Here is a 20091-nt window from a genome sequence, read left to right as displayed (position 1 = left end):
AAGGTTTATATATATATATATAAGTAAAGTACATGCATCTTAAATGTTTACTTAAGTGCAGGGTTCAGTTAATAAGGGGAAACTACTTAATTGCATACTACCACTCCTGGCATTTACAGTATAGTAGTTTGGTACCCTAAGTACTGTACGCGGTACTAGAATTCATATACAGAAGTAATATTGTATGACTTCATTCAGTGAGAACCCTACGCTAACAAGAAATCCTTCCCATGGAGACGTCATATAGTGTTTTTATTATGAATTTTGTAATGTTTTCTGACAGTTCTCAATAACAATTAGTCAGCATAATCCATGTCATCGTCGTATCAATAATTACAGGTAATGTTCCAATAGTAACATAGTAATAATATAAGTTATTAATCGATGCAATGTTTATTCCTTCTTAACATCACACTCAAAAAACAACAGGCTTTATTTACTGACAGGTTTAGCACTGCACATTGATAGGCTACACAGACGGACATCAAGAGACGCACAGGGAGGAGGGAGAGGTGAAGAGAAGCACACAGTTGTACATTCATTGAACCAAAGGTATAGGATGTGGAAAGTAAATAGAAAATTTTTAAAAAAGTTTCAAAATGTGAAAAAATCACCCAGAAGTGTAAAAGATAAAGTGACATGACCTATCTATGTATCACAACAATGTGCCCTCCTTTTTCTGTGATTCAGATATTGACAAATTCTTAAATTACAACAATATTACACACAAATTAAGAGACACTCATCAAGCCAGGAATTTTCATCCTTATCACTACTACTATTATTATCATCATTATACTGTTTTCTGATGCAGTAAAGGTGATTACTCAAATAGAAAAGAAAGAAATCATAATCTGCTCCCTCTCAGTGTGCAGAAAAAGCGAACGAGTGGCTGCAATAATAATAATAGTAATAACAATAATATTGTAATATCCATCACTGTATGTACAGAAAATTTATTACAATCGATACAATCAAAACTGCCCAAGCTGAGCTGACATTCTTGAGACAGCAGGGGTAGCATCATGGAGTGTGAGTGTGTGTGTGTGTGTGTGTGTGTGTGTGTGTGTGTGTTGTGATGTCCTGCAGTTGTTGTAAGAGCAGTGTGCAGTTGAGTGAAACTGTGCAGTGAGAGTCATTTAGAGACATTCCAGCGGTCACTAGGAGGGAGAGGGGTCAGAGGTCATGTTACATCAGTTTTACTGTCAATGCCATTTTATCGACCAATTTGAATCCTTGCAAAGATTCCAGTTTAAAAGCAAAAACCACACTGACTCAACACGAAGAGGACGCTATTGAGTGTTTTTGGAATTTTGCAGAAGAACCAACTTGTTTAAAGGACAAGGTTTATTGGTTGATAGTCCTCAGATCTTATCATCGGCAACAGATGAAATATAATTGGTAGCTGAAGCACGACAGAAGTCACAATATCAAAAGAAAATTACCTGCAAGCATGTCATTTTTTCTTTCAATTTTTTTCCTCAGGTTTTGCAAATAGATTGGAGAGTGACCGTAATGTCTGACCTCACTGTCCTCACTCTGTTTGAGGAATGTGTCAAGAGAGGATGCAAAGAGGGAGAAAAGAGCTTGTGCACAGACTTCTGGAGTCAGTCTAACAAGGGTGTGAAAAGACATGTCGGGATCAAGGCCTGAGTCTTTGATCTATCCGAGGCCTGCATGTTGTGGGTCGTTCCAGTTTTCATTTTGTAAAGATTTCATTCTGTGTTCTATAACAAAAGATAGAATACAATCTTCTTTTTTTTTAAACAAAACAAAATAAAGAAATCTCATTCAACCAGTATTACACTGTACATCACATGACCATTGTGTGATTTAGAACTGGTGCGTCACATACAATTTGGTGGGGTTTGCTCAGGCGGTTAAATTACATTAACTGTATACATTGTGCCATTGAACATTTAGGTGAAGAACAACAGCCTGTTGTTGGCTATAGGTCACATATGGTGTTGAGTGTCAAGAGTATTACAGTGACTGTGTTGTGCGTAGTGTTTGTATGCATACATTCCTTATACTAGTGGTGTCAGCAGTCGTTGATATTAAAAGTGTTGGAGTGTGTGACTGGTGAGCCGGTTTGTTGTTTCCATGAGAACTGGTGCAGAGATACATGTGGCTCAGTAGCGACGGGCGTTGCCATCTCTACCCTCTTTTTTGATGATGATCCGCTGGTCGTCGCTCGCCTCATCGGGTGACTCTGCTGCCTCCTCATCCTCCTCCCCCTCCCCTTCGTTGTCAGCACAGATTCCCATGCGAGACTCGTAGGACTGTGGGGAAGACCGACGTGAGGGTTAAAACAAGAGCCGAACAGGCGCCATCAATCAAAATCAATCACTGATCAGGTTTTTTACCTCCATTGGGTTGACGATGATGGTGAGGGCAGAGTCGTCCCACTGGCTGCTACCCTCCTTAGCCCCGCCCCTGGCACCCTCACCACGGCGATGGATGGAGCGAATCCGGAAAACGCCCAGGATCACCATAACAACCAGGAAACCCACGCACACCATTATGATGACGGTGGCTGCTCCTGGTACCACTGTCAAATCAAATTATGCATAGAAAATAAATTTGTGATATAATTGTGATGCAATTATTCTAATGTCAGCAAATCCAACTTGTCTCACTGACAAGTACAATCTGTGTATCCATAGACTGGTGTAAATTACGCCTTTGTGCCATAAAGCTCCATTATTGTCCAAAGACCAATCAATATAATCAAAAACACATCGAGCCAAACTGTTGCACTGGGTGACATGTTCTTTCATTACAGTGAACACAGGCACAGTAGTTATTTTTAACTACACTTATATATATCATCCTCATGTTATAAATACTCACTAGAAGATAAAGTGTGTACTCTTACACGTCTGGAAATAGTACACAACAGTGTACTATGTGTTTGACCAATCTTTATTTAAAAAACGATATCTGTGACTAGTTTATAAAGCCTTATGTTTTGAGTGTTAACAAAGCCAAAAGAAATCTTCAAAATATTCTGTTTTTGTAAGATTTCTCCTAAAATTCTTTTCTATAATATAATTTTTGTTCTCCAAAGCTTTTCACCGAATACCTATAAGTTAATAAAAAGCTCTGCTCAAAGTTTTTTCCCACTTTGGGTATGAAAGTAAAAAAAAACGATGAAAACACAATGAACCAAACTGACCATCTCCCTGAGGGCAGACTTAAATTCTAGCCTGTTGAGACTGTGTTGGCACCATGATTCAAGCTGATAATCGCTCTGAAGTTACTGCAGAACTGGAACACCAGAGGTGACGACCACGCTGTGCACACACTGTTTGTTTCAATGGCTCTGCATCAAATTCAGAACATAATCTTGTAATTGCTTTTAGAGATCTGCTGCCGCCCTTTATCACCATTGGTTGTCTGGGGTCTTTTGATAAGGATCTGTTGGTTCCCCGCTCCAGGTTTAAAACAAAAAAAGCATTCAATGCCTTTGAAGTTACGAGGTCTGAAACTCCCTTTGGATTTAAAATTTGTGAAAACTGTGGAAAGCTTTAAAAAGTGACGTGAGACCCGCCGTTATATTCTCTCTGTTAAGTCCTAATTATTTTACTTTATTTTTATTTTTACCTATTTACTGCTGTTTACATGAATGCTTCACTCTTGTGTGTTTATTTTTTTTGTCTTATCTTGTGAAGCACTTAGTGACATCTGTTCTAGAAAGTTGCTATAACAATGAATGGTACTTTGTTGAAAGCCAGGGAGAGGGAAATGTCACCTGAGTTGCGATGTGGATTGGGCAGAGTGTGTCCACTCAACTCCCCAGCGTGGTGGGATGGATGAAGGAACTGCTGCTGGGAGGCCAGCAGGTGAGACGGGTGGTACATACTGTCCAAAGAGTGGAGGAAGTTGACCTGATGACGGAAGGAGGAGAACCATGTATGAAAACAATTTTTTTAATCCAACAGTCACTAAGCAAAGGAAATGTTTCAACATAATCTAAGCTTGAAGGTCTGCTTTCACACTTACACACTGTTCCCTAAGATCAAGAATGAACTTCCAGGCCTGTATCTAAAGAATATTAATCTTCCTGCCAGTAACAGAGGCGTTATGTGAGCGATGTTTGCCCTCACCTCTAGAGTCAACTCGTTGCTGGTGTATCTGCCGTTCATCTCGGAGCAGGACAGGCGGAACCGCCTCTCAAAGCGGGCCGATCCTTTGGCTAGTCGGTAGCGGACTGAGCGAAGGACGTCCTCGTACACAGAGATGGATTCGGCACCTGAAAGGAGCGGTGGACAAAGAGGGAACAGAATGAAAAGGAGACAGGGAGTCAATACTGAGACGATAGGGAGGAGAAGAGAAACGTTGTCTGCAGCTGCTTATTGACAGCTGGGGGTGGCTGTATCGGATGGATGACTTTTGCTTTTTAGGTCATAAGGACTATTACATTGAATTTCAATGAAAAGAGTAGGGAAGTTTTTAAGGCCCTTAAAACCAATTTTATAGTTTCATATGCAAACAAAAATCTCTGCCAAAGTTATTTCACACGAGATTGATCTGTATTTCTGTATTTTGAGTTTTGCTCTTCCTACAGATTTTAATTGGGCACGAGGTGATTTATAAAAATCTCAATGAGAATCTCCTTGTTAAAATCAGATAAAAGGAAGATAATAATATAGTCTGTGACACTGTGTGACAATTTTTAAAAGGTATAGAGATTTTTTTAATGAACAACTGTACCTGTGATGGCAATATAGGCAGTCGTGTTGATGATTTCCAGTCCTCTTTCTCGCACAACATCCATGTCCACCAGAAGCTCTTCCCTCTCAGGGTTCAGCTCCTCTCCCAGTGGTTGGACCTCACAGCCGTCCAAGGTGTGAGCCACGGCGTCGGACATCAGCGCTAAGAGATGATGGAAAGGGCAGGAGACGAATGACAAATAAACAAAATGAGCCAACAAAAATGTGATAAATCTGTAAGGATTTGGAGCCATTTCATGGATGACTGACCTCCACCCTCCATCCCCTGTGCCGCAGTGTTGACAGCGTGGGACAGGGAACAGACGATTCGGAGCTCAGGGAAAAGGGGGACACCACGGGGACCTTCGAACTCAGGGGCAGGACGGGCCAGATGAGGGCCGACGCCTGACAGAGAGATCTGAGGGGCGTCGGGCTGGAGGACCACCAGGTATCCCTCCAGCTGCTTGAGGGACAGGCAGCTCTCCTCGTTGAAACATCTGGCAGGAAAGAGTGTGTCAAAGTGGGAAAGAGAGATGAAAGGAGAACGGGGAACGAATGTGACTGTTAGTAGTGACAGTACTACACTGTCACTTGATAACCCAACTATTTGCAGAGTTGGCCAAAACACATTCTGGATTTTTATAATATCTTCGTAGATCCACCACTAAGGTCCTGACTAAAGTGCAGACATTCATGCTGCCAAGAGAAACATTCCTACTGACTTTTCTGACCTCTGTCCTGACCATGAGGTATCTCAATAACTATACTTGATTGAATACCATTAAATCTGGTTCAGACATTAATTGCCCTCTCAGAGTGAATTATAACATCTTTGGTCCCCATGACTATGTCAGCATTCAACACAAAACATCACTCTCATAGCTGTAGACTTTTGGATTCGTTCTCAGATTAGCGACATGACATCAAGAAAGTGATCATGTACCGAAACGTCTCTATATCCAGTGCAATGTTCTCATAATCCAGTTCCCTAATTCCACCATGACGGTGGATAACTTTTGTCCGTTGTGACAATAAAAATAGCAAATGTCAAAACATAGTAGTCCTGCTGTTACAAATTGAATTTCCCTGCCAGAAAGGGAGAACAAGTCAGATTGATAACATGCTGCTTACATATCGTTATTCCTCTGCAACATTATACAGCATCACATTTGAAAGGGGATTAACCAGAGAGAGAGAGTCTATTTGTTTGTGTGTTACATTTCCACTATCAGAGTGAGCAGCTGCTTCTATCGTCCTCTCCAGAAGGGCCTGCTGTTCAGCCATCTGGGTAACTCCTGGCCACAAATCAGTCTAATCTTCACACACGTAATAAAAGAGGCTGAAGAAAAAGTTTCAGCAGAAAACCAGGAGAAAAAAAATAAATCTGTCCATAACCTTGAATCATTGGAATCTTAAAAACAGTCAGAGGAAAAAAAACCTCCAGCACCAGCTTGTGGCCTGGTAATCATTTTAATCTTATAAACGCGCCACAAAAACCACAGTCCCCAAAGACAGTAATAAGAATATCTACACAGGCCGAGAGGCTGATGAGATCCAATTGGTCAGCAGGTTGCTAGTGTTGGTATAACACAATATACCACACAGTATATGCAACGGACTGTACTTCCCAGGGTGACTTAATATTTAATCAGCTAAAAGTGACTGCTAAAGCCAGAGAGCCGGTCTCCAGTTGTTAAGCGTGGTTGGGCACTGACCCGGAAACAGAGTTTGTGTGCTTTTTATTTCACAGTCAGGTGATTCAGTGTGATGCGCACTGAACCAGTGTGGGATAATGTTCAGGGACCGTGCAGGAGCTGAACAGTGTTGTGGAACAACAACAGTATTCAAGGTAAAAAATTATAATATTGTGTGCAATCCTACAATATTACGGAACTGCTGAACATTTGAACAGTTAGAAACATGCTTAAAACATGCTGACAAATAGAAATAGATAATTTTTTTCAAGTGAAAAAAAAGTAAACAACACCGGGATGACAGATTAAAATGGTTCTACACTCAATGTTCTCTTAACCAAGAAGGGAACAACCAGCGAGACGGTTTCTTAAACATAATCCTTCAACAACCTCCAAAGCAGGAAAAAACAAATTGCTGCCTGCAGTTGATGCCTTCAAAGCAGAAGTTACTTGGTTTCTCAATGTACAAAGAGATAAGATATTCCCTGTTATCTCTTGCTGTGACATATTCTCTATATAATCATTTCTTTCAAGCAACACCAGCCCTTATCACTGACAAGGCAAGGTCCATGTTTGATTAGTTCAATCTCAAAGAAGTTACATGTAGCAGCAGCAGCAGAGGCCAGAGAGTGACACTTCATGTGTCTCCTGCATACTGCTGGAGGAAAACTCAAGTCTCAGACACGGTGAACCATGAACTGATGGAACACGAGGGATGTTCAGAACTTTGTGATGTCACTTTTCCTCAGTCTGTGTCGTCGTCTAAAGCTTCCAGTTAATTTCCTGGATTTTGCTGAGTTACGTTTGAAAACAGACACACACACGTGTTATTAATGTGTGTGGGTGTGGGTGTGTGTGTGTGCCTGTGTGTGTACGTGTGTGTGTGTGTGTGTGCGCGTGTACCTGAGCGAGGTGCTGAGTTTGAGGGGTCGGACTCCAGGGGTGGCGAAGCGTAGAGAGTTTCTGTAAGTGACCTGCTGCACTGCGCGATTAAAGCTCTCGATGTCATCTCCTTCCAGCACCAACACTGACTGGCTGGGGTTCACATGAACCTGCAGGGTCAAAGGACAGACTTGACGAGTTAAAAAGTAATTTACATATTTATACAAATTTTTATCATGTCACCAAGACTCAAGACAAAATTGGATGCTTCACATCTACGTTTAACGGTACAGAAAAGTTCAAAAGAGTTAATCCTCTTGAACCTAGTTCAATAAAGGTTAAAAAGATTAAAAGAAGAAAAAAAACACAGAATTAACATTAAGAATATCCAGTGTGATCATGTACAATATCTAAAAAATGCACACAGATTTCTGATCACTGAATAAAACCAATTGGCAACTGAAACAACCAATTTCTGACCAAGAAGGGCGAAACAATTTAAAACAGTTTAGAAGTAGATGGAGACATCGCTTCTGGATCAATGTGCTTATTGTGAAACCCAAACAGGTTCTTTAAAAAAAATTGTCCATAAACATGGGGAGGTTTGCCTCAACTAAGAAATAATCCGACAGTATAAATTCAGATTATATTTTAAAAAACAACAACAAAAAAACAAATACCATAAACAAGTAGTGATGTGTTTGCTGGCCATAGAGTAGAGAATTGTACAAAAAAACAATAAACAATCAATAAAGTTACTGTGGTTATCGATACAGTAAGTCACGTGACTGATTGATGGAGTGTATATAAGGAAACTGGCTTGGCAATGATGAAGGAAACAGTTAAAAAGGTTTGGAGAATAAACAGCAGCATGGTGAACTAAATGAAGAGCTGTGTTTTTCATTTTGAATGTTAAAAACTCAAAATTCTACAAATAAGAATGATAGAGCCAATGTATATGTATATATCAGAGATATGCGTTAATTCCCCTCTCCCTCTATACATAATGTTGTGAGATTCATTTCTCTGAGGTGTTACCTTCATGCCAGAGCCCAGAGTCTCCAGGTCTCCAAAGTCAAGCCCCTCCCTGCAGGCGTACAGACACTCCACCACACTGTGCGGCTCCACGCTGCCGGGACGCACCGTCACCCCAGACAACAGGCCGTGGTAACCACCTACATACTTCACTGAAGACCAGAGATCCAGTGAAAATCCAACCAATCCAATCCAACAATGACACAGCAAAATGGCAGGCTGCACACTGTCGCGCTGACAGAAGAGTGAAAACAAGCAGGTCACCTGAGTCTTTACCCTCTGGAATGGTGTTGTTGAGTATCTCCCTCTGCTTCTCTTCGGGCTCTGCAGAGAAAAAAAGTCAAAGGGGAATAGAAAAAGAAGACGCAATGAGAGAGACACTTAAATGTAGTGATGTGTGAACAGGACGTGAGAGGGAGACTGGAGGTGCCACAGTTTGACGGGCGTAGTAAAAAAAAATATAAATAAAAGGAGCCGGCATGAGTGAGACAACGCAATCGAAAAAGCTGAAGACGGTATTTTTAAAAATGCACCAACGCCTCATTATCTTGCAGCAGCTGCTGCCACACAGGCAGCAGAGCGACTTCCACCGTAGACGGGAAAGTGTGTGTGTGCGCGCGTGTTATTCAGCGCTAATTGGCAGCCAGTGAGTTTCCCATTTTAACCAGTGGTTGGGGTGTAAGTGGCTGATAGCTGTCTGGCCCTTGTGTTGCTCTGTCGTCCTGAATAATTGATATGACACTTATATTATTAGCCCTCAAGACAAAATGCATCAACCAAATTATAACTGAGTGAAATGAGGGAGTGAAAGGCGCGAGGATGAAAACGTCTCGGCAGATTGTCTTGAGATGCCTTACGAGGGTTTGTAACTTCCCATTGCTTCAATCAGCTTTCTTTGGTGCTGTGTGGTGTAAATTACATTTTAGTGACCGAGCAATGCAAAGGACGAAGCAAACAAAATTGCTGCCCAAAGCGTGTACACACACACACACACACACAAAAAATCAGGATTCCTCTCTCTGCTCCGTTAGCTCTCATTTTTGTCAAAATCCATCATGAAGCTGGAATGAAATGTATGACAGTTGTGAATCCACTCAGCATAAATGTCAGTGTCCTACCCCAGCAGGCGCCGATGAACATCCTCTGGCGGGGGGCGGGGTTAGGGATGGCTCCGTTGTCGTGGATGAGAGCCGGGTCGAAGGTCACACCGTCCACATACAGGGTCACTGAGGGGAACTGGACGCTGAGTGACAGATGATGCCACTCGCTGTCACACACCTGTTGGACGGACAACACAATTCAACATGAGCCTGAACAAAGCAAACAGTCGAAATATCTATCTTTCCTTAATTTGATATGATTGGCCAATATAGCTGTAGCAGAATTTTTTTTTACTCCCTAATATCAGTATTGGCATCAGCCCCACAAAATCAATATCAGTCGGGCTGTACTTTTGATAGGTAAAGTTTAAAAAATAAAAGTACTCATTCAGCAGAATATTGGCTCTTTGATGCTGGTGGATTTAGTAGTAACAAAATGTATATACCTTGCAGTTGTTCCCAACCTCAGGTTTGAGAAAAGTATTTCTGTAATTATATAATTTAGTTACTGTCTGTTTGCTCAATGCAAACTCCTGTACACATTTGTTTTAGCCTTTTTTTGTCAATAGGTATAGTGATAAGAGAAGGAATATAAAGGAGAAAGATAGGAGAATTATAGAGACGGCGGGGGGGACAGAAAAGAAAGACTGGGGTAATAAGATATCGTGGTTCAGACAGAAGGATTTAACAAATCGTCTCTGTATCAGCTCAGCATCCTTTAATCCAAGCTGCTTCAATCTGTCTGGGACCGGTATCTTCAGTCAAAACAACTCCCCCCCCACCCCGCCCACACTAAACCACATTATACTCACATGCATGCAATGTATATATTCAAGAAATATTCAAGAAATATTCAAGAAATTCTCTCTGAAACATTTCCTCCTCCTCTTCATGTATTCTGATGTTTGTGTCACTGTTATCACGTGTATGTTTAGCATAATATAGTAGACAATACCAGAATGAAAGTATGAAACAGAGTTCCATTTTGTGTTCCACCACTAGTTACTACTATTAAGATAGAAATAGAAATAGATTTTGTAAATATGTACTGAATATTTGACAACGACTGATTTGTCTCTTCACTTACAAATTAACTAAACCTGGAGAAATTAAGGGGAAAAAACACTTTATCTTGGTAAACTTCTTCTTTGTTGTTCTTTTTGTCGCACGATTCAGTAAACATTAATATGTTATTTGATGTCGTAACAAACCTCCTTTTTTGGGGGGTTTTCGTATGTGCATTGTCGGAAGATGCATGTTTTGTAAAAGAGCATGTCATCATTTAATTCTAACGACAGCGTCTCCTCCATTTCTGTTTCACTTCAAGGTACAAACACAGAGGAAACAAGTGCAATGGAGAACATCAAAGCTAAGTGTTGCCATTCCCTCAGTACCTGCTCCAGTTTCCACAAGAACTTGACAGGCCGCGCAGCAGCGACGTCGGGCCAGTAGAAGAGAGAGAGGCGACAGCCGTGGACGGACAGGGAGTAGTGGGAGTAGGAGTCGTCTGTAGAGCAGGAGACGGGGAGAGAAACAGAAGATAATTGGAGGTCAGTGTGGTCTTGTCAAAACATCTTGACATTACCAGGCCTTTCTGCAGAGGACAACCACAGCAGGAATCAAAATGTGCAATTACCTTACTGTAGATTTGAATCTTTTTTTTCTTCTTCTGAATTGTATTTTCTATTTTTGCTAAACTTGCTGCCTTCAAGCGACACCCGTACAAAGTAGTATTCACATGATGTACACAATATTCTGCCCTGGCACAATTACAGCAGTTTACTGTTCCTCTGTTTCCCACTTGGCTGCTCAAGTGGGGCAGCTGGGGGTCAAGTGCTTCTCTCGAGAGCACCCTTCAAAGTTGTGGTTAAAGCTATAAAAAGTTTAGATTATATTTTCCAGGCGTGATTCTCACTGTAGCTCAGGGGATTTGAGTGGGTGACCTTCTAAAGGGTAAGAAGAAAACGCAACATTTCTTTTAGCATTAGTTATAAAAAAAGGGCCCATCATACTCTCCACAAATGACCCTCATGAAGTGTCATTGAAACACACCATTCTTGACAGTGCTGCATACGATGGTCTCCTCCTCTTTGCGATTTCCTCTGGTCTGAGTGGTCGTGGGTTGGATGTTGGCGCCGCCCCTTCGCATCCACAGCTGCAGGGTGAAGTGATCGCCGGACAAGGCGGAGACGACTGAATCTGGCACCACGGCAACGTGGTTGGATCCGTTGAAGGAGAAGACCAATGATGAATCAGAAGAGGGGAGAGTGGGCAGAGTCGAGGTCCAGTTGGCTGCAGGAGACGGAGGTGGGAGGAGGTCGACTTCACCTCTGACAGCACCTAGTGGAAGATAAAACATAGAAAGAGTATTAATAAAATAGAACCTGACTCCCAATCAGTCACATGTTTTCTGGCATGAAGCAAAACCCACCACAGAGTCTGCGCACAGATCTGTCAGAGTAGCTGTCTCTGTCACAGCCCTTCCCGATGTGGCCGGTCTGGAGCTCTACGGTGGCCTGGATGTTCCGTACAGTCTCCTCACAGGTCTCCAAATGCAAACTGGGAAACAGGGGGATGCTTCCCGACCCGGGTGTGTACTCTACACGCTTGGTCCACCCTAAAGACAGCGAGACACAGTGAGATGGTTGAAACCTGACCGTCAGGTTTGGGAGTCAATCGACAGACCTGTTAATGCAATACACTAATACAATCCCTTTCATACACTCTCAAACTATTCAACCACCAAAAATTCTCACTTCTTGTCTCTTCCCTTAATCGTTCACAGCTTTCTTAAAATATATATTCAAATTAACTTAAAAACTGTCAAGTTAGCTGGAAACTGACATCTAAAATGCGCAGCACTGACATTTCAGAGCACAATGCAGAGGATACAACGCAGTAGAATTAATAAACACACAAAATTATGAATGATGCTATAAATATTGTGTAACACTTTAATTAATAACCTCCCCTTCATGTTATTTAACTTCAGCATCACCTCTTTGAAAACTCTGCTCTTTACATAAGCATACAAAGGTGATTCATCCGAGCAGCAGCCCACACACATTCCAAATCAAACCCGTCGTTTGAACCACAAAGCAACAGATTGAACGACTAAAGAACACATCCCTGTGTCCTCGTGAGAGTTACCCAAGGAAAACAATGGGGGCAGAAGCAAAGTGATCTGTGACATTGATTTACCGATCCATCCGGGTTTGCAGGACGGTTTGACCGTGACGACAACCTGGGCGTCAGCCTGAGCGCGGTTCTTTCCGCAGTCGAAGGCGGTCACCCAGAAGGTGTGAACGCGCTGATGCTTCGAATCCAACGGCTCTGTGTTCTTAATGTTACCTTGGAGCAAGAGAGAGTGAGAGAGAGAGTGATAAAGAAAGAACGAGCAGGAAATAATGAAATAAAGAATGAAAGGGAAACAGAAATAGAAGGGTTAGTCATCAACAGCAAGCTTTTGTCATTAAAAGCACGGCACACACGATGCACTCATTCACGGTAAAGCTTTCATCACGGCACATACAGATCAGCAGAGCTAACGTCATGTTTAGAAACTATACGTAAGGGAGAAAAAGAACAGAAGAAGACGTATTGCAGTAAACAGGAATGAAAACTGAAGGGTTCTCCTGTTTTTAGAGGTAAAGGTAACAGCGAGTAGCTGTGATAGGCTGACGGCGCTCAGCATGACAGCTGACAAGCAATAGGTAAGAATAAAAGATGCTTTGACATGGTGAGGGGAACAGAGGAGAGACACTGGTAGCAATCGAGAAAAACAAAGCGCGGGAAAAAGACAGTGACCAGCCTACAGCTACAAGGTTGGAACAAAAGGTCTCAGTTCTGCGGTGCCAGTCTGATCCAGAGATGAAAGGAGCCGCTGGTCCTTCACTAAAAAACCCTACGAGTCCGAGACAACTCTGCAGAGTCATCCTAAAACAGGGTCCTCCTTGGCCGCTGTGTCACGTTACAAAATGGCCACGATCGATCTCCCATGAACCAGCCAAAGGACACGGTGATCTTGTGACATTCGCTCTTTCCCTGAGAAGAATTTAAGGGAATCTACGCGCCGCCCGGAAACAGAAGGGAATGCTATATCAAGCCAAATAGGCTCCTGCAGTGTAGGTGCAGAGGCAGAACAATAGTCCTCCCACACAAAGTCTATTCTAACCTCTTCTAGTTTCTACCTGTGAGAGAAATTAGGTACCTGCCAGATATTTTCACTCTGTCACTATGCAGACATCAATTTGCAGTGGTGTCTTGTGTGTGCTCATCATGTAATTGCGGACATTGTGAGTTTAGCTGAACGCTGAACTGAATATTGAATTCTGTGTTTCCACGCAGAACAAAGACTGTAGACAGCAAATAAGCAAAACAATTACGCGGTTACTGGAAGGAGAATTGTATTTCTGTTATACAGAATGACAAAAATTTATGTGGCGCTATTAATTCCGGTTCCAGCAGTCTTTGATGTGCAGCCACAAGATGAAACATATCTCACCGTCGTTGTCAATAGCGAAGGGCACATTGGGAGTGATGATGTCATAGAAGCAAATCTGGCTGTACTGCGGGGAGCAGTCGGCGTCCAGAGCCTCCACGCGCACAATTCGGTCAAACAGACGCCCCTCTGGGACGGACGCCTCGTAGCGACGCTCGACAAACACAGGGGAGAACTCATTGACGTCGTTAACACGAACATGCACGGTGGCCCTGAGGGAGGAGGCAGGAGAGGGAAGCAGAGAGAGAGAGAGAGAGACGGACAAGCGGAGAGAGATTATTGTAACGACAGGCGGCATAAATGGCTTGAGAGCCTTTACATTAGATAGGAACCGTTAGACAGAGACTGGAATTATTGCAATAAACATGAAATATATTCTGAATTGGGAGGAGGAGGAGGAGTGTGCACTGACTTGTGAGATTTCTTGCTATTGACTCCGTCGGGTCCCTCCCCGCAGTCGTACGCCTGGATGGTGAAGCTGTGCTCCCGCTGGCTCTCGCAGTCCAGCGGCTCCTTGGACCGGACCAGGCCCTCGCCAGTGGAGCGGTCCAGGACCACCGCCTCGAACTGGACAGACCCAGAACCAGAGGGGCCATTGTGAACCCGGAAGCCGCAGATTTCACCTGGTAGAGGGAGGGAGGGAGACATTGGCATTTACAATAGATTTTCCTCAGGTTCTTACTCATTCCTGTGAAAGACCACCACAGTCAGGCTCCAGTACACATTTATGGGTTTTTGTGCCCTAACATACGTAACCCACACTAAACCTCAGATCCTGCAACAAAACAGAGGTGCAATCAACATTCATAGTTAAAGATTAGGGGTCAACAGCCCTTGGAACAGGTTCACTCTGCTGCCTCAGTGATTTCCTGCAAATTCACTACGATCAACTTTTTTTTTTAATATCCTGAAGCGCTATTTTACCTTTTTGAAGGTTATAATTGTTACTGTAGCTAGATAATGAATCAGAAATAAACCAGTATGAGATGTGCCATGCATTGATGTATTCAGTAGATTTCAGACATGTCCACTTGTCTTTGGATCCAGAAATTCCTTCAAATGCCATTTTATCACTCTACAAGCAATCATCATAAAAATGGAGGAGAAGAGACTGCAGCTGGCACTAAAATAGAAGCTGTAGAATGGCAGTTAATCTTCCCTGTCGGACATAAATCAAAGGTGGGGAAGGTTTGTGCTCAAGCGGCTAATTTTCTCTTCCTTCTTGACACGAGCCCCAATATATTTCAGGGAGCCCCTGAGTAATTCTACTTGATCTTCTGTAATTTGACTGAACACGGTTATTTCCAGGACTCCGAGTGCAAACACGATAACCTTGTTTAATACGGCTGCAGAGGCAGAGAGCTGCTGACTGCTCTCGCAATGAAGGGTTGAATTACACTATGATGGCCTAAAAATAGTGGACTCTGAATACATTGCCTTTAATATGTAGACTATGGCTGGCAATAGCTCCAAACTGTAATAATAGGCATCATGTTTACAAAAAAAGAAAAGGAAAAAAAAGACCGGAATTTCCCAGCTCGGGATCAATAAAGTACTTATTTTATGTAATCTTATCTTACTATATATAAATTGTTTCCTCAAATTGGTCACACGATTGCAGTGCCTTCCTGTCTGCGAAATAAAAGTTGGATTATTATTTTTTTATTCGGCCTGGTGAGATGACTTTTTTTGACCGTGCAAACACATGATTTGACCTATTTTTCACAGTAGCCAGCACGAACCAAGCCACTGCACGGGCTAGTTTAAATATCTGAGAGCATTTCTGGCCATTTCTCTCCTCCTACATTCGTCCATGCGCGTTTATTGCCGTAGGTGTTACCAGCGTAGTGAAGAGGAGCATCTTTGTCCAGGGCGAAGAGCGGGGGATTGAGCAGCACGGTGTTGTCGTTCTCCATGACAATCCCCTGGTACTCTGTCTCGATCCATGGCTTGTGCTTATTGGCTGAATGGCACAGAGAGGAGACCGAAGAGGCTTTGGGTTAAATGGAGCAATTAGAAGGAACCAACGTGTCTATTTTTAACACTCCATTACGGACAAGGACATGGTGAGGGTGTGCACGGGTGGGAAAATGCACAATATATGGTCGGCGTGTGCAAACCACAAAGACACAGTTTAATCACATTCAAATCCTCCTAGGTTTCTTTCTTTTTTGTCTTATGTTTGTCCTCTCTCCATGTAGGCCATCATCTGTCGTCCACATCAAGTGCCACTGAACAACCTCCCAGGTTGGCAGTATAATTAAAGCCAGTCAGATTTCACCTTATCACACACGGAGGGGGATATTGCTCATATCAATCAGCCAAACTGGCCTTCCACAGGCGCTGCACAATGATGCTCCGAAGAACAGCAGAGTCAAAATCAAGTGCCCGAGGTTTACTGTGAATTTAACCTTTAATTGTGAATTAATTATTCATCACTGTGGTGAATGTTCTGCACTGAGTGATCAAAGACCAAGTTAATGAGGCAGAAGGATGATGATTTTACACTCCGGCAAGGAGCAAACACAAAAGGCGGCGTGCAATTCCTTCTGTTGTCCTCAATCTCCCAACACTGGAACCACAGAGTTTGAAATCAGACAGAGGCACACGACTTGTGTTTAGCAGTTGCTTTGTTGTTTTCACAGGGAATTTTCTTGGAAATCTGACTGGAACTAATTACGCTGTCTTGTCGGTGGGAGGAGAGTCAGCGGAGGAAAAATGCTGCTGGTTCTGGACCAGATCAAACCGCTCTCTGTTCAAAGGCAGAGTTGAGTCCCAGGAATCTTTTCAGTTGTAAACCCCAATACTTTTGATCTGTATTTTACTGAGGAATATTTGAATGCTTTTTCTAAATTTATCTCAGTGCTTAAAAAAATGTATTTCCATTTTGTAGTACTTTAACTCGTTGAAGCAGAGTAAAAATATACAAAATTCTATATTTATGTACTTTTTAATCAACTAAATTGAGTAACTACAACATTAAAATTCTGCTTTAGAACAACTTAAACTTTTTGAGACTCAAAAGAAATGTTGCTGATGTTTCTACTTGCCAAATTTTTTTTTTTTAAATACAACTTTTTGCCTGTACCTCTGGAGCACTTAGGTCATCATTTGATCAATCAATGGAATAAAAATAAAACAATTACTCATTTTGATGATTGATTTGTGAATCATGACTTGTGGAGACTTGCTGTTTTCCTTTAGTCTTGCGTGATAATAAAGAGAATATCTTTGGCTTTTGTTCAGTATTTGGACAAAGTATGATGATTTCTCAATGATTTATGACTTTTTGTCAATTAATGAAGAAATTCATCAGCAGAATTAAAAAATATACATATACAAAATAATCACATGGCTGCCATATACATTTTTCATTTCACAACATAAGTTACAATTCGTAATTGTTGTCAAGTGTCCAAACATGAGCAGCTTTATAAAAACACTGCCTACATATTATTATTTGATGGATATTAATATTCAATTTACTTCATTAATTAATCATTTAGTTTACTTGTATTTACTTCAGACAAATATTGATTGGCTCCAAAAAAAAGTATTGAGGTTCAAGACCCGGCCCAGATCCAAGACATTCATCGTCTCCTCTCAAGGTCTAACCTGACACCGTCTCCTCCTCCTCCTCTATTTCCACAGTCCTCTGTCGTGTCCCTTTTTTGGTCATTTATCTCCCGCCCTCTGTCCCCTCTGCTGATCTCCTCCCTCCCTCCTCTGCTATATAGCATTAATCTGAGCATCAGGCCTGTGGATTACATCCAGGATTACAGATTGAGAGGCATCCCATTCAATCTCTCTCTGACTCCCCTGGCACTCCTCCTTTCTCAGTCACTCTATCGCTCAACAACACACACACACACACACACAAACACACACACACACACACACACACACACACACACACACACACACACACACACACACACAAACAGAAATGGACCGGTATCGCACATTCCTCCTCCTCCTCTCTCTCCTCCACCTCCTCCTCCCTCCTTATCGGCCTGCGTTTTTTCGGCCACGTCCTCACCTGTCACAGCTTCTTCTCCTCCGTGTCTCCTAACACTCCCCCCTCCCTCACACACACACACTCACACACACTCTGTTTCTCTGACACTCCATCTCTCCTTCAATCTCCTCGCCTTCCCTGCATCGCTCTCCTCTACCTCCTTTCCTGACACTCGCCCTCACCCATGATAGTCACTGGAACAATGATGTTGAATCAGAGTCATGGTTATCCAGGATGATAAAGCTGCTATGGACAGGGAAACATGATTATCATCTTCGCAGATTCACAGCACAGGCGAAACAGGCACACTGGGTCATGGAGACGAAACATAAAATGTTTAAACATGGATGCGTGTGGTCGCAAGTGCACGTGATGAGGAAATTTAAACTATGTCTAATCACGACACATAAGAGAAGCAATAATAAAGTCATCTATTGCGTATTTCAGAGCAAAACAGCCATTACCCTGTCAGGAAAAACAAAACGCCCTGAAAGGTCTGTGTGCTCCCACGGTAATGAAAACCATTATCTCAACACTTCACAATTAACAGTTGAAAGGATGAAGAACTGACCTTTGTTGCCAGTGGCAACCGAAGTCAAGCAAAGGAGGAGAAAGGAGAGAAAACTCATTCTGTCCATCTGAGGGAGGAAAGACGGAAGGTAGAGGTGGGTAACAGGGTAGGGTGAGGAGAGAGAAGGGGGGGGGGGGGTGTTACAGTACATGCATCAACAACTGATCAGCAGTGGCAGAAATAGGCACCGTAACTGGACAGACACGGAGATCAGGCCTGTCAGATGGTGCAGAGTGTCGTCTGTGCAGGAAAAATCATGTCACACGTCACCTCCACATGACGATCTGAAACTGGAGCTACATGTTGAATGAGCATTAACGGACAAATAATCCATAAGTATATTGATGCCCCCCCCCCCCCCCCCCCCCCGCCCCTCCATAATGCTGTATTCTGGCTTCCCTGAGAGGCACACTGACATGCTTGCAGTCCCAGCCCTACGTGCAGCGTGCACATTTAGAAACAGCTTCTGTACGTGGCTGAGTGGGTGTTTTCCCCACGTTTTAATTGTGGTTTGTTAGGTGGACAAAAATGCAGCTGCCGTCTTGTAGCAGTGGCCACAACTGAAAAATTAGGGGGGGGGGGGGGGGGGGGTTCAGCTCACATTGACATAACATTTTTCCCACTGCTGCAGTCCTTGACAGGCTACAGCACATACACTGGATGGTGATAAACCGGTGAGATGTTTGTTATAGCAGGAGGCTCCATCAGTTCACAGGTTGCTGCACAGAAAAAGCAGGACTATATATATTTATATATTAAAATAAAAAATAAAAATGTCATGCGACAATAACCAGTCCCTTTACATCACAGGCGGGTACTGACACACATTAACAGCTCGGGTTTACATGGCTGTCGGTACTGAGGCTGTACACCGGAGTCAGGAGGGGGAGGATGAGGGGGGAAATGTCGCAAAAAGAAATGCAGCTGCGCGGTGTGACATTACCGTGGTGAGTGCGGCGATGCTCCTGGTTGGTACCCAGCCTCGCCACTCGCAGCATCCGCCTCTCACGCTCGGCTCGGCTCGGCTCGGCTCGACACGACACGACACGACACGACTCGACAGTCCCCCGCTGGCCGAAAACAAACCCACAAAAAAACCCCTCCAGCTGGAGAAGGACACACGCACACACACACACACACGCACACACACGCAGGGATACTCTGCAGCAGCGGCCGGACAAATGTCAGCGCTGCGTCTCCGAGCCGCTGACGGGATGTGAGGGAGATGAAGACGCCGATGGATGCCCTTGTTTTTTTTTTTGGTTTTTTCAACGGCTACGCGGAGGAGATGAGAGGGAGGAGAAAAAAAACGGTGGGAACGTTACGCTGGCGTCCCCTCCCTCCCGGCGTTTCTTAACCCGCCCACACTGCGTCCTTCTCCCTCTCCATCCCTCTCCCCGGCCCCCACCAGCTGGCTACCAGACTGCTGCTCTGGCTCTTTTTTGCTGGTGAACGCACATAAACAGTGACTCAGACCCCGACAAAGCACTTCATCTCATCACTTTTTTTGTTTTTTTTATCCCTCTGCTTCATGCGTAACAAGTGACCTATAACCAGACTGCAAAATGACGTCAT

At 43.1% G+C, this 20091-nt stretch overlaps 1 protein-coding gene and 1 long non-coding RNA gene across 3 annotated transcripts; one reads left to right on the top strand and one right to left on the bottom strand.

The window, feature by feature from the left end:
* Window positions 1-235: 235 nt before the first annotated feature.
* On the bottom strand, window positions 236-19852 carry clstn3 (calsyntenin 3). Of its 2 annotated transcripts, none has more exons than XM_047330866.1 (19): window positions 19460-19852; window positions 18517-18583; window positions 15768-15890; window positions 14340-14550; window positions 13931-14139; window positions 12628-12777; window positions 11858-12043; window positions 11479-11766; window positions 10821-10933; window positions 9445-9604; window positions 8603-8650; window positions 8330-8478; window positions 7313-7461; window positions 4986-5212; window positions 4717-4878; window positions 4110-4255; window positions 3755-3890; window positions 2367-2551; window positions 236-2282 (listed from the first exon to the last, which is right to left on the bottom strand). In XM_047330866.1, the coding sequence occupies exons 2-19, from the start codon at window positions 18581-18583 to the stop codon at window positions 2133-2135; spliced, it is 2859 nt and encodes a 952-aa protein (XP_047186822.1). In that variant the 5' UTR covers window positions 19460-19852; the 3' UTR covers window positions 236-2132. The 2 variants fall into 2 exon arrangements, with proteins under 2 accessions (XP_047186822.1, XP_035497167.1); XM_035641274.2 differs by having other exon boundaries at window positions 8591-8650; window positions 19460-19851.
* Window positions 6452-17134, top strand: LOC118315686. Its single transcript, XR_004794906.2, has 3 exons — window positions 6452-6564; window positions 10754-10976; window positions 16573-17134. It is a non-coding gene; the product is annotated as an uncharacterized LOC118315686 (long non-coding RNA).
* Window positions 19853-20091: the final 239 nt, after the last annotated feature.

The sequence above is a fragment of the Scophthalmus maximus genome, chromosome 1, assembly GCF_022379125.1.
Source record: "Scophthalmus maximus strain ysfricsl-2021 chromosome 1, ASM2237912v1, whole genome shotgun sequence".
NCBI lineage: Eukaryota > Metazoa > Chordata > Actinopteri > Pleuronectiformes > Scophthalmidae > Scophthalmus > Scophthalmus maximus.
The sequence above is the reverse complement of the archived record's forward strand: the minus strand, read 5'-3'. Positions and strand labels throughout refer to the sequence as shown.

What these genes read in the sequence shown, in the direction of transcription:
- clstn3 (XM_035641274.2), bottom strand. Translation starts at nt 18,583, where the DNA reads ATGGACAGAATGAGTTTTCTCTCCTTTCTCCTCCTTTGCTTGACTTCG. An exon ending in CTTCGCTATTGACAACGACG is followed by an intron (nt 12,778 to 13,930) that starts GTGAGATATGTT and finishes TCTTGCTCCAAG; the next exon opens with GTAACATTAAGAACACAGAG. An exon ending in ACAGGGGATGGAGGGTGGAG is followed by an intron (nt 4,879 to 4,985) that starts GTCAGTCATCCA and finishes ATCATCTCTTAG; the next exon opens with CGCTGATGTCCGACGCCGTG.